The sequence below is a fragment of the Anabrus simplex genome, chromosome 5 (genome assembly GCF_040414725.1).
Source record: "Anabrus simplex isolate iqAnaSimp1 chromosome 5, ASM4041472v1, whole genome shotgun sequence".
Classification (NCBI taxonomy): Eukaryota; Metazoa; Arthropoda; class Insecta; order Orthoptera; family Tettigoniidae; genus Anabrus; species Anabrus simplex.
Window position 1 is genome coordinate 297,765,627 of NC_090269.1, and position 15,706 is coordinate 297,781,332.

General features: G+C 37.2%; 1 protein-coding gene across 3 annotated transcripts in view; it reads right to left on the reverse strand.

Annotated features, from left to right (window-relative positions):
* Positions 1-2,197: 2,197 nt before the first annotated feature.
* The window catches only part of PEK (pancreatic eIF-2alpha kinase), a 360,137-nt gene continuing 346,628 nt past the window's right edge, over positions 2,198-15,706 (reverse strand). Inside the window, exons 16-17 of one of the 3 annotated variants that reach the window (XM_068227627.1) lie at positions 14,223-14,412; positions 2,198-3,683 (exon numbers count right to left, since the gene is read on the reverse strand). In XM_068227627.1, the coding sequence (XP_068083728.1) occupies positions 14,224-14,412 (189 nt within the window). In that variant the 3' untranslated portion in view covers positions 2,198-3,683; position 14,223. Of the gene's footprint in view, positions 3,684-7,360; positions 14,413-15,706 lie in introns of those variants that run through there. The other 2 variants (XM_068227628.1, XM_068227629.1) reach the window with 2 other exon arrangements.

Sequence of the window (15,706 nt, forward strand, 5' to 3'; positions counted from 1 at the left end):
ACCGAAATTTCTTGGACCATTACATTCGAGGTCTTTGAGGTTCTAGAAATATCTCGAGCCAAGACGGACCTAAGAAGAGAGATATATATACTATGTATTAGCGTAAGAATAACTAAGTTTAATAGGCATTATTTTTGTTTAAGTAGAAACTCGCCTTAAGCACTATGTTGTCGAGAATGAAGCTGGTGAGGAACTGTCTACCAGAAACGCAGAAAGCAGACTACGAGTATTAGAAGAGGGGCGGAGCATGTTATGTAGGGGAAGGGGGATCGCGGTAATGCGACTGTTATTAAATAACCAAACTATATTAACGCAAGATATAGAATTACTAAAGACTTATAATGTAACTTATCCCTATACCTAGTACAAATAGGTCACTGTTATCCAATCTGACAGTAGGCGATTTCATTTTAATGCATGTCAATTTAGTATTTTTGACCAAACAAATGTACTATTACCTTTAACGCCTAGTAGTTATAAAAGTTTTTAAAGATTGAAAATTGTTATCTGGACGCTCAATTAACATTTTGTAATATTTATAAAAACTGACAAAAAGCTTTAACTTTAGTCAAATAATTGTATAAAGGAAATAAGTCATAATATGTCGCATAAAATATGCTACCAATTTTAATCTAAGGTTTTATGGTGTACACCAAATTTTAATAGTCATGTAAGAATATGTTCAATTTATATATATATATATGTTGTAAGTTATGTTAATATTGTACTTAGGCCTTGTCACAAAGTTTGCTATGGCTGATGATGGCATACAAATAATGCCGAAACCGGTCCCAATGTTTGAAAGGTAATAAATATGTGATGCGTTAATGAAGTCACAATGTTTTGGTATTGAAAAGGTGGACATAATTATCCTCAATTTATAGTGTTCATGAATTGAACCCGATTGGCTATCCTGCCTAATATTCTTTGTAGATATGACATAACATTTAAACACCTTGAATACAGTGTTACAGGAGAACGATAAGCTAATCAATGTTGTCTAAAGTGCAGTAAAATCATTTTAATTGAAAGTATTTGTGAAACAAATTTCTGCCAGAAACTGGATACATTTTCCAACATTGAATGATTCACAAAACCAATACCCTGACATACCTTTCAAAAATTATTCTTTCATAAAAGCAATTCAGGGCATTCAAGACAATTTGTATCCAGATTCTGTAAAAATGGATTTTGGAAATTTCTTTGTTTTCTTCACCATTTCCCTTCGAAGCTGACAAAGCACCAGATGAACTGCAGTTAAAAATACTGGACTTTCAATGAGATGACACAATGAAGGGGATCTTTGATCCTAATGATGAACTTAAATTTTATAAGTTGTTGCCGCCAGAAGAAAAGTATCTAGCTCTGAAGAAAGAAGCCTGCTGTTTGATCACCATGTTTTCTTCAGCTTACATAATATGTGAGCAAACATTCTACAAGTTGAAGATCCAGAAATCAAGGTTGACATAGACGCTGAGTGATGCGTCATCTACAAGACGTGTTACTACTTAGCACAAGTCAACCTAAACCAGACATCAGTACTTTGTTATCTTCAAAAAACCAGTTCCACACTTCTCACTAGGTATGCAGTGCATATACTCACTAAGACTAAAGGAAACATACAAATTTTTATGATTACTTATACTGAGGTTGTTGATAATAATAGCACAGGTGATAATGATGGTGACGATGATGATAAGGTATACTAGTCTGTGGCCCACAAACTGCCCTTATCATAACTATTGGCTCTCCGTACAAAAAAGTCTGAGTGGCCCTGATTTAAAGTTAGGAGGTAGAGAACTAAATGAGGCCACACAACTAGTTACAAATAGATGATTGCAGTGGCGGTTAGTAAATTCATAGTGGCTTGTAGACTGATTGATAATAATAATAATGTTATTTGTTTTACGTCCCACTAACTACTTTTTAAGGTCTTCGGAGACGCCAAGGTGCCGGAATTTAGTCCCGCAGGAGTTCTTTTATGTGCCAATAAATCTACCGACACGGGGCTGTCGTATTTGAACACCTTCAAACACCACCGGACTGAGCCAGGATCGAACCTGCCAAGTTGGGGTTAGAAGGCCAGCGCCTTAACCGTCTGAGCCACTCAGCCCGGCGTAGACTGATTGCTGAAAGGAATAATAATAATAATAATAATAATAATAATAATAATAATAATAATAATAGTAGTAGTAGTAGTAGTAGTAACAACAACAACAACAACAACAACAATTTAACTTTTTTTATGACTAGCTTTCCTGAAAGCTAGAGTTTTTTTTTCTTGCTAGTTGCTTTATGTCGCACCGACACAGATAGGTCTTATGGCGACGATGGAACAGGATAGGGCTAGGAGTGGGAAGGAAGCGGCCGTGGCCTTAATTAAGGTACAGCCCCAGCATTTGCCTGGTGTGAAAATGGGAAACCACGGAAAACCATTTTCAGGGCTGCCGACAGTGGGGTTCGAACCTACTATCTCCCAAATACTGGATACTGGCCGCACTTAGGCAACTGCAGCTATCGAGCTCGGTAAGCTAGAGTTTTACCCTGAAAAGCAGTTCCTAAACATCCCAATAATTCTACTTGTGTGTGTCTGGTATTTGATCATGAAACCTTGAGCACAAGGAGCACATGTTAATTTATATTATGGAAAGCAAGATGATGTATTTCAAATTCAACAACAAAAGAAGAACTGCCAAGCTCCATTCAAAACTTTCTGTACCTCTCCCAATAATACAGCATGAACTGCACCTATCATAGTCCATGTACAAACAAATTAACTGTAAATTAAATATATAAACTGAACAATCAGGAATGTCCTATCATCAACAAGGCACAACCAGTTAAGTTTCCATACATCTCCTCTATATACTTATATAAACTTACAGAATTTTCTGCATTCATACGATTGTAACAACACATAATTATAATGGAATACTATATGGCAATTCTACCTCAGTCAACCATACGTAAACATGGTATCAACAAATGGTATAGTTATAACAATGGGAAATTTACAATGAGAGGATGAACTACTGCTTACAACATATCTATTTATTACCTAATACCAGTTAGGTATAGTATTAAATTGTACTATATTTGTAACAAGCATAAATATTTTTAACCGACAATTCAAAATACAATTAAACAGTGAAGGTCACACTGTTCTTTTCCTAGTGAAAGGCACAGAATGATTTTCATTTGAAGCCCAAAAGAAAAGGCCTTGCTAGATCCTTGGATATTAACATTCACATTACTTTCATAAAATAGTTCACAATCATTAGATGGAATCATGATAATTTGCAGCAAATTACCATACAATCAAGAATATTTCAATTAATATATGATGATTAGGAAGAGTACTAGAATAAATGTATCATGTCTGGAAAAAAATTTAAATTACAAAAATTTGCAAGCAAGTAGCTCAAAAAGGATATACAGTATTTTAAACTCAAGACATCTACAGTCGCACATACTTGTATCACAAAAGACCAGGATTTGAAGTCTATGAAGCTCCATTCACCATCCACAATGAAAATCTATCAATAAATATTAATATGATTCAGTGCTTCACATTGTCCTCATGTCACTCATGAAGTGCTTCATCATTTGATTCTATTTCTAACACCTGTTTTCTGATTCTGTGGTTATATGGTGGTTCAAACCTATAATGATCCACCTGAAAACTGTGGAACAAGAATTAATTAGTTGTGCATAATATTAATTATTTAGGAGTGATTTAAATATGCACACCACCATTATAAAATGTACATATAATATATGAGGTGCCTAGAATCAAAACCTGCAAATCGAAAATCCTAAATTTTTGGAAAAACAAGGAAAACAATTCCTATGAGAACAAACATTATTGGTGCATAAGTATTACTTTCATAAAAACAGTTCACAATCATTCGATGTAATCATGTCAATTTGGACTTGTATCTTCATAGGAATGGACAAAATAAATATTTAATTTGGACTTGACTGTTTTTGAAACTGCAAAGTGGATTTCGAGGCATTTGAAAGCAAGGGAAGTATTTCTGAATATTAAAAAAACTGTTACGAAGAGGGGATATTTTAACCTAAACCCTACAAAATGATTTAACAATGAAAACCAGACAGGAAATATATGCCTACTGGTATCTTATAAATAAAACATAATTCATAATGAATGGCATCTGAAAGCAGTGTCGATTAAGAATACAGGTGCAATAAAATCCAGACTTTATATCTGAGTTTATACTGCTTTTATGCAACATTGTCATGAATACATTCTTCTTATTCTTCTTCTTCAACATCATTTGAATTTATGTTCTCCACATAAAACCTCAGCATTGTTGGCTCTTGCCAATCACGCTCAAAGTGCTTTTCCAAACGTTTGGCCACATCTCTTATTTTAGATGCTTTCTAAGGAACTCCAAGGCTTAGAGGATCTATCAACAAAATTCTTTCTTTTTTCTTGTTGCTGTATTTCAAACAGTCGCGTCTGATTTCGGAAGTTTTAAAGATTTTATCTGTCTCCTTCTTCAGTTTTGAAGAGACAAGTCTTTGCACAGCAAGTTAAAGATTGATCTATGTTTGCCAATGATGATCTTATATTCTTGAGGGTCCACAGTCACTTCATTCTTAGCTCTTTTTAATTACTCCGAATATGTGTTCACGAAGGAGAAATGATTGCCTGTTTACAGGGTATATAATTTCACCACTTACAGCACATTCCAATCAGTGTTGTGTTTTTATTCTGTGCCGCACATCCATCAGCATGAACTTTTATGTATTTTTACATTAGGATCACAATTTTGAAGCTGATGATGTACACAGCTCACTACAACAGAGGAATGTTGGGTAATATAATTCCACACCTGATTCGTTGAAATGGACTTAGCAGTTTTTGAACTACAATCTAGATCTAGTGGATATTGAAACCAACCCTGATTTTTGTCTTGCATTTTCAAAAGAATCAAGTAAATTTTGAAAAAAATATGATCATTGTATCTGTCAACTTGTTTCACAGAAAAGTAATAAAGCAATTTCATTACACTTTTCTCCTTCGATGCACTTAGCAGGTTTTGTTTCTAGGTGCCTCATGTATGAAGATACATTCAAACTGTTTCACATAAATTTTACAAGCACAAGCCTCTTGAGAAAGAGAGAAAAAATAAATCACAATATAAAACCAGCTACTGACTTGCAGTTCAATCTTCTCCCAATACTGAACCATCTCCTTGGTACATTAAAATGCTAATCCCAAGTTATAAGTTATACTTTTTTAAATAAATAAAATTTAAAAAACCTGATCCCATGGCACTACAATCTTGATGGGTCTTGGCCTACGACATGACCACAGCTCAGCACAAAGACATGCAGATAATGAGGTGATGCGTGGTCAACGTGCAAATCCTTTCAGCTATTATTCTCGGCTTTCTAGACCGGGGCCGGTATATGGCCATCAGACAGCTTCTCAACCATTCTAATGTAGGCTAAATGGACCTTGAACCATTCCTCAGATCCAGATAAAAATTGCAGACCTGACCAAGAATCAATTCCAGGGCCTCCGGATAGGAGACAGACTTGTTACCCCTAGACTGCAGAGTCATTTCTTTTTAAACAAATAGTTAAAACAATGAAAATAAACTTTTGTCATTTTTCTTAACCCGTTTATCCTCCAGGGTTGGTACCTCCCTTGAACTCCTCAGCGTGGGATCCCACCTCTACCACCTCAATGACAGTGTTGTGGAGCATGAAACTTTGGGTCAGGGGATACAAGTGAGAAGGAGTTTCCCAGGCAGCCTCGCCTGCTATGCTGAACAGGGGCCTTGCAGGGAGATGGAAAGATTGGAAAGGATAGACGAGGGAGAGGGAAGGAAGCGGCCGTTGCCTTAAGGTAGGTATCATCTCGACATTTGCCTGGAGAAGTGGGAAAACCACAGAAAACCACTTCAAGGATGGCTGAGAGGGGAATTGAACCCCCCTTTACTCAGCTGACCTCTCAAGACTAAGTGGACCCTGTTCCAGCCCTTGTACCATTTTTCAAATTTCGTGGCAGAACTGGGAGTCGAACCCGGGCCTCTGGGCGTGGCAGCTAATCACACTAACCACTACACCACTGACGCGGACTATAACATCAACTCAAATTTTAATGTTAAGATAAAATGACTATCACAATATAAGCGTAAATGTTATTGGTTTTGACGTCCCACCAACTACTTTTACGGGTTTTGGTGGTGACACCGAGGTGCTGGAATTTGGTCCAGCAGGTGATCTTTTACGATTTAGTAAATCTACCAACAGGGGAGCTGATGTGTTTGAGCCTCTTCAAATACCACCGGAAGGAGCCGGGATTGAACCTGCCAACTTGGAGTCAGAAGGCCAGCGCCTCAACTGTCTGAGCCACTCAGCCCGGCTGACAATATAAGGTTGTCGTTTTGTGTACAATCAAGCTGCTCTTCATTTTCTTCCTGTCTTCTACAGTTATCAGGGTCCAACTTATTGTACCAGAAATGTTACAATTAAAGGTTTAAAAAATAATACAATAACACATTTATCACATTCAATATACAAAATGATTTTGATGAAAATATTTCTTTTGTCTTCCAGATCCAAGTGATTATCCATTAGTGTGGTCAGACATCTCTATTTGGGAAATATATAGAAATATAATAAATTTACTAACAATCATTTGGGATTAATGTAACTTACAAGCTCTTCAGTCTGTTGAAAACATTAATTGTAACACATATAACAGTCCGGTCCCCTGGTGTAGGTGGCAACGCATCCGCCTGTCACCCGGCGGCCCCGGGTTTGATTCCCAGCCAAGTTATGGGCTTTTAATTGTAAATGATTAATATCCCTGGCCTGGGGACTGGGTGTTTGTGTCGTCCTTAACATTCCTTTCCTCACATTCAACACTCTACACTTCCGCACTTCCAATTACATACAGGTTCATATCATATGGTGCAAACAGGGACAAAAGATATTTATAGGGCGATGCCCTGAACAAATAGCATTAAAAAAAACACATATAACATTATAACTTATCTGTAAAACAATACTCATTGTACAAGAACACCCTCAGATTCTATCAAATCACTTTAAATCATGGGCATATATGGACAATATTGTTATGTTGCATAAACTTATCAATGACTGTGAACTGGTGATGTTATAAGCAAATGAGACAAATTATGATAGTAATGAAATAGCGTATGGCTTTTAGTGCCGGGAGTGTCCGAGGACAGGTTTGCCTCACCGGATGAAGGTCTATCGATTTGAGGCCCGTAGGCGACCTGCGTGTCGTGATGAGGATAAAATGATGATGAAGACGACACATACAACCAGTCCCCATGCCGGTGAAATTAACCAATTATGGTTAAAATTCACAACCCTGCTGGGTGTCGAACCCAGGACCCCCGTGACTAAAGGCCAGCACGCTAACCATTTAGCCATGGAGCCGGACATTATGACAGTAGGCAATATGCTCATTGGAGAGGTAAGGGGAGGTAGGTACCTAGGTGAAAAAGGGAAGGGAGTGGTACTTCGTCATCTTATTTTTGTGCATATATGTGCACGTTTAAAGCGATCTGATAGAATCTGACGGCGTTTCTGTAAAATGAAACGAGTAATTCTTTGTCTGATACTGTGTGTACCACATGGTTATATTATAAACATAAAACCAACAAAACAATAATAGACAAGCAAAGGAAAGGTAAAAACGAAATGGCGTATGGCTTTTAGTGCCAGGAGTGTCCGAGGACATGTCGGCTCGCCAGGTGCAGGTCTTTTGATTTGACGCCTGTAGGCGACCTGCGAAAGGTAAGGTAAACAAAATACACAAAACAGGGACAACTAAATGTAATATCGATAGATGGACAACAGGATGTGTGAAAGATGCTGGATGACTTTGCCGGGAACATAACTAGGTAGTGTTTGCGTTCTTGAATAAAATGATCAGGTTCCTTAAAATACTGTTTATTAAACATAAACTCGTAAGTCCATTTAGAAACTATACTTGACCTTCAAAAATGGATTGTCGAATACACACAGCTTACCTATATTATTAGACATTTACACAGTGCTAGTTGACATTCATAAAATGATTTTAAAATATAATTTAGGTTATTAATCTTAAATCGTCGCCTTCTTTACAAATATGGTGACCCTTGAGATCTAGGAGTACAAAACAATAACTATCCGATAAACAACCAAAAGCGACCAAATTGACAGCCGTGCTCACAGGCATGGGACATTTGGTAGTCCTGCCCTCAGAACCCAAGTGATGTTCTGTGCACCAAATAAACACCATCGGGTTTAAAGGTGATATCAAAGGAATTTAAAGTTTTAGAAACAACAGTTAAACAGAAGCAACTAAGTAAACTCAAAGTAAGCTAACGGACATCAAGGGGATTCTAAATACATGAACATGTAATTCCCTCTGTATAATAGATATGTACTGAACGTGTATCGAGTTTATATATGTTCAATGATATGAATCTAAATAAATAAAGTTGTATGGGGTCCGCTGTCTAATTTAATTTGTTTTGCCAAATTTTTCAGATATTTATCCGATTTAGGTCAATTCATGACCGTATCAGTGGTTTTTAGCTTTTGTGTCTGTTTGCCCGTCGGTTTCATCATCACGGCAAAACAGCTGGATAGACCTTGACCAAACTTCATATACAGAGTATACTCATCCAGGGTAAGGTTTAAATATGCTTATAATTTAAAAATCACGGAACAGACTGGGGGTTTATAGGGAAACCACACCAGTTTTCTTCCATTTTCTCTTACCCTATTAATTTTCTGTAAAATCCGTTGACTACATGTGAAACATCCCATCATTTTAAACAACTTTTGTTATGAGGCTGTTCAAATGTATTACTTTTAGGCCCCAGAAAATATTGAAATACGGAGGCAATTTCAACGACAGTGCAGACCTTCGTTTCGTGGTAACTGCTTTCTCAATGGTAAGTCATTTCACAAAGCAGATTGCACAAGTGCTGCTCAATTTGGAGAGATCTTCATTTTGTCCTAAGCCTATTATCGTACCTCGATCCTACTTTAGATTGCACAGCATTTCTCGATCATAATCAAATCCCTCCAACTCGATTGTGACTGGAATTAGAAAAGGGGACCTGTCATTATTATGAAAACTCTCCATCTCTATTGCGAATGGCAACTGGCAAGTGAGCCTGCCATTATTGTAGAAACTCCCAAACTCAATTGTGAATGGCAGTAGGAAATGTGGCCTGCCATCATCATCAAAATTTCTCCAACGCGCCCCTTACGTTGGAAACAACGTATGGGGTCCTCCTCCTTTTTTGTTTCTCAGATAGAGCTAAGAGACATGCAATTTAATATACCATATTTACTCGTGTATTAGACCCCCCTGGCTTTTCGAGACGAAGAAAATGAAAAAAATAAATCTCACCTATAAGACCCCCCAACGTAATTCGTCAGAGAACAATGACGATTCCGCTTCGAAGCAGGTACAAGTCATATTGCAGCTCTGATGACATCACACAAATTTGTTAATAGTTTCATCCGTACGACCTACGCAATGAAAAACACGTCGAATCATGCGGTACATCTGTGTTTCGTAGTTAAGAAATGTCCGCCTCTGTAGCGTAGGTTTACTGCAGCTCTGATGACGTCGCAGAAATAGATGAATAGGCCTATCTTTGTGTCCAACCCACGCATTGCAAGCATGCATCAGTCATGCTATATGTCTGTGTTTTGTAGTTAAAATTGTCCGCCAGCGTAATGGTTAGCACAATTAGTTGCTCTTTTCGGGGGTCTGACGTCGATTCCCGGTACCGTACTGCCAGAGATTTACGAATGGCAGGAAGGTTGATATGCGGTAAAAGCGGTACATGTAGCTCCCCTCCACTGGGGGTGTCTATAAAGAGCTGTACCACCTCAGGATGAAGAAACGAATTTACTTTAGTTGAGAAATATTCGCGGTTGTTGCTATTTATACAGCAGGTGAGATCATTAACAAAGTGGTCGTTTAATATCTCGTCACTCGGGCCATTATAGGTATATATTTGGAGAGAAGTAAGTTTAAAACGTGATAAAAGCTATCCAATTAAAACGATTGTTTTACTCGCCAACGTACCTAACAAATAAAATTATTATTATTATTATTATTATTATTATGTCCCCACGTACTTTAAACGATTTTCGGAGACGCCAAACAAAACATACTAGGGTATACGTTAATAAAAAAGGAGACAACGAACGTACAAAATTAAACATTATGATAATAAAACGCATTACTGCCACACCTGTAGATATCCATAAATGCGATATATTTTCCTGTTATTTATTTTTATTTTTTTCCGTCAAACTTTTGGCACTGTCAGGGCGATAATATACCTAACCTAAACAATGTGGTCTGTCTTATCTCATGGACAGCTGTTTACGCAAATCCTGATGTGATAAATGTAGAGAACAAGCATGAAATATACTTAATAATAAGGGTCTGTGTTTCAACAGCCGCAGTTATCAAAATAATGTTTCCAGTTACTATGTATTACATTCGGAAGTACAACTCATAACACACGCTGGTTATCAGCTGATGGTTTGGCATGCCTTCTACAGCATGGCTTCGTTCGGAAGGAGTGGCTTCTGCTACATATACACCAACTGGGAATATCAGAGACCATCTGGGAATAGATTTACACTGTTTAGACTCTATTGTCGGGAACAAAATTATTTTTAGAAGGTTCAAAAAGATGGGACCTCATATGCTCTTGATTGCAGTGCATGGCTCAAGGAGAATGAAGCATGGCTGACGAGAGATAGCAGTGAAGATGATGTCACTTAGAATGCCGACACGCCGGTAGCAAGACAGGGAATTTGGCGGCGCAAGGCGATAATTCAGATGAAAGCAGTGATCATATTTACTGTGTGGTAGCCCTACTGCTGAACTGACAGAGACAAATGACTGGCCATTAAGTTCTTTTGTATCAATATTTAATTATATAACATGATACACTTATCCCTTTCTTCTACGGGATCGATTATGAAGTGAGACGAATCTTCGTAGCGAGTTTTTACGGCCGTCTGCCCTTCCTGACATCAACCTCACCAGAGGAATTAATGAGTTGTAACGAATGACGTTATATGAGTAACTAAAACTGACTTTTATATGTACTGTAGGCCTAAATGTCGTGTTCACCATTTTTCATCCTTTTACGTTTAGAAATACTGCCTTGCAACGAAAATAGCCAGTATAACTTAAATACATTCTAAGTCTGTTAAATAATAGTATAAAATGTTTACACGTACAATTTATAGTTCATTATAACCTAGAAATCATGTGTTCGCTGCACAAAATTTAGAGGTTATCGCATATTGGACCCCCCTTTATTATTTGTGGCTGTAAAAGTGGGAAAAACAGGGGTCTAATACGTGAGTAAATACGGTAATTCCTGACACGTGCCATTTTTGTAACACAACACAGTACAAAAAGGTCAGATTTCCGCCACATTCACGATGCAACTGACTGGCTTCACTGCATTGCTACAACCACGAGCTAAAAATAGACTCTGTTATCTAATTAAATGGAGGGGACATAGTCGGTGGAGGAGGTTTGGATTGACAAACATATGCAACATTAACAAAGCAAACCACGGCCACTCTAACAACAGCCGATTCACTGTTATCACAAAGCAGCACTGTGCCGCAGTGGCACATTTTCAGACAGTAAATGGCAAATAACATGAAAACTAGATGTGATGATACAATAGAACTTTTTTTTTTGCTAGGGGCTTTACGTCGCGCCGACACAGATAGGTCTTATGGCGACGATGGGATAGGAAAGGCCTAGGATTTGGAAGGAAGCGGCCGTGGCCTTAATTAAGGTACAGCCCCAGCATTTGCCTGATGTGAAAATGGGAAACCACGGAAAACCATTTTCAGGGCTGCCGATAGTGGGATTCGAACCTACTATCTCCCGGATGCAAGCTCACAGCCACGCGCCTCTACGCGCACGGCCAAACCATAGAACCAATGACATTTCTGAAATCAGGAGACCTTATTTAGTTAAAATCATGTATCAGATGCTTTGCCGCAAAAATCATGCTGGGTAGTGTAATTAATGTTTCTGACAGACTGAAAAGCTTTAAAGTTACAATAACTGAATCGGCACTGAAAAATATGGCTTTCTTCCTTTTTTAAAATGTAGGAGGGGGGGGGGGTGTTGGGGGAGGAGTAAATTACAACTATGCATAAATAAACAGCTCTTCTAATTATGAAAAGCCCAAATACTCATTGTTGTATCATATATTTATTTGGTATCAAACACAGCTCAGGTCATGGGCGCCCACAGGATAGTTTGAAGGGGAGGGGGCTCTAGACCTGGGGGTATGTAGTATTTTTAATAATTTGGAAGATGAATGGCGACTTGTATTCCACGGTAGAGTACCACACACGGTATCCCCTACCACTTCTACGTAATACCGATTGTTAAATCATTTTCTTGAAAGAAAAACCCCCGACTAAATTAGATTTTTACTTTCCCTGAGAGCTAGGGGGAAGGAAGGCTGCGTCCCCACCTTGCCCCCGGGCATGGGCGCCCAAGGCACAGGTGTCACCTGAGAGGGAGGAAGAAAACCCAGCAGATTTCTAAAAGACAAAACAAATTCAATTCATGGAATGGAACATTAATTTATAATTGAATTCATGATTAAATGTAACTTAAAAGCTTTTCAGTCTATCAAACACACAAGTTAAATATAAATATTACACTATAACATGCCTGAAAAAATGACCACATAATTAACAAGGAGTAAAAAATACACACTATTCAACATGTCATTCTGTGTAATATTTATAATTAACTTTTGTGTTCGAAAGACTTAAAGCTTTTAAGTTATACTGAACTGAGTTGACACTGGAAAATATAGATTCCTTCTTAACAAAAAAAAGTAAAAATAACAAAATAAAAATTTTAAAAATATCGTGATTGTCAAAGAGATGTTTAAGTTTTAGGGTTTTGACCGAAGTCATCAGCTGAATATACAAATATATAGTACTATGTAAAGAACAATATCACAAGGAAAAATACAGATACAAATAACTACATCAAAAACTGTTTGAAGAAGACATACTCATAATCACAAAAGAAAGAGAAGGGGGGATTTGCAAGAAGAAAGAGAGATGACTGAATATTTATTTTCAGGAATATTGCTTTCAATGAGTAAAATTTCAGCAACTACCTTCATTAGATAACCAAGTAAATCAGGGAAGTAGAAACCAGTTTGCAAATATTTCTGTTAAAGGTGTAAATTGTAAATACAAAATCTGTTTTTTCTTTTTTTTTTTTTTTTTTCTATTTGATAGAAGTAACTACTCTGCAATGTCATGGAATTATTTGCAAATGATATGAATGACAGAGAAAAGGATAGAAAGTTTCAGTTTTCTATAAAACATGTACGGAATATTTCTAAATACAGGGTCTTGTTCAACATTTTCCCCAACAATTTCTTACTGTACATTTAAATTTAACTTACGAATAACTTTCATGCTACAGAAATTTTACTGCCTTCTCATACACAGAGGATATTATTAACTTGGACATTGTAGCACATAATTCTTCATTAAGTTTTCTTAAGTTATCCAAGGTCCCCCACCTTACTAAATTATTTGCTAAAACACAGCACAAAATTATACATTCTGCAAACTCTACTAAGTTTGGCAAACTACAACTGACTTTCAGTTCAAGAATATGCCAAATTCAAACAAAATTATTCTCTTGGGTAACTTACGTTCAGTCAAGTTGCTAAATACAGCATAAATTATAAGCTTTGTGATACATCAATTTATATTAGAGTTTGAAATTCTTTAATGAGCTATGTAGATATGCACGACTTTTTACTCCAATGGCTTGAGATGCAAAAGAGTTAACAGGAGGAACTTAAACTGCTTACAGCTGAAATAATATTAATGTCTGTATTGAAGACAGTGCTAACAATACCTTGATATTAATAATGAAACAAAAAAAGGAGGATGACATATCAAGAATGACTCAAAACAATAGGAATTATATTAGTTATTTTGTTCCCTTAAGCATTTTATTTATTCAAAATTGAACATGAGGGGGAGGGGGACCAGTGATGAGTAAAAAGAAGGAGAAATGGAAATGGTAAGTATACAGAAAGTTTTGGAATAATCTATGTAGTATCTTTTATACAGTACAGTTTATCCAACATTTTGAAGCTTACGTCATGCATCAAAACTGGAGCTGTTAGAAGATGCTCTAGCAGAATCCCTTCTCCGTGGAGGCAGCTCGAAGTGCCACTGTTCTTCAGTTGTTTCCTTGTAATGGTAGGAAAATGGGGGTCGAGCCCGAATGCCAAATGTTGTAGGTCGCAGTACAGGATTATGCGACAGCATCTGTTGCAAAAGCTCGTACTGAAACATTACAACACATTCTTCAGAACTAGAACCAATAAAATAATGTTGACCTGGTCATCAGCCAGAGATTGATTTGATACAGGTCTCCATGCTAACATTTTCATATCCCCAGTACTTTGTAGTCTTTGTCTACTTTAAGCTGTTTGTCACATTGAGTAACATAGTTAAGTAGAAAACCAGTTAATAATCTCACTCTAGCAATCTTAGACGAGGTTTAGGGGATGGTTGCCTAGTTGTACTTCCTCTTAAAACAATAATCACTTCCACCACCACTACCGCCACCAATTGGAAGAGGTTCTGCATAGTTTTCTGGCAAATGCTGAAATGATAAATATTACGGCTACAATTGCTTCCTTCCCAGTGCTAGTTCCACAAGACAAATCACATAAATCCTAACAACCAGTGTTTACTTTCAGTGAAATTGCACCAAAATGTAATTTCTATCAACTCAATTCAGTATCCCTTCACCAGTGGTCCAATCTACAAAGCTCACTTTTAGCATTCATTCTTACTACCATATCACAAAGGTTTCTATTTACTAGTGATGGTTTTAAGGGATATTACAATATGATTATCAGTCGCTTGCTGCAAAACGTAAAACAGGAAGAATATTTCACTCTCAAACCGTAAGCAAGAAAGGGCCATGAATGAAAGTAATACAGTATAAGCATTTCCTTATGCATTGCAAATCACATATCTTTGGATAAGACTAAAAAGGAGAGTTGGCTAAGGGAGCTCAGATGGGAAAGATAAAAACAAGGAGCCAGACACTGTAATTGCAATGGCTATATTATGACTAGCAGTGATACCAAGAGCAAGCATAGGAAGAGATAAACAAGCCTGTCAATTCAGCAGGATGAACTTGCAGAAACAAGAGTGGAGTGATTACATCAAGCTTAAAATGGCCAAACTCGATATGACCTTCTGAACTGAATTTGATATTTTAAAAATAATCAGGGAGATGTCAGTAGAATAGGGTAAAATCAAGTGAATGGAGAAATGTACGTACTTCGGTGACTGGATCGAAAGAAACTTGTCAGAGAAAGCAGTTCTCTCTGCAAAAGTTAACAAGTTGGAAAAGGCCAATCGAGTGACTCAAAACATTTACAACAATCAGTTGCCACTGATCTCCAATGGCGGCTGTCAGCCAGGTGGTAGATTCCCAACCAATTATTTAAGTCTTTTCTTAAATGATTTCAAACAAAATGGAATTTCATGGGGAGTTAATGGGGCTTATGGAAGAAAGAACTGAATCAGCAAAGAGGATGCATCTCAATGTGTTGGGAGTTAC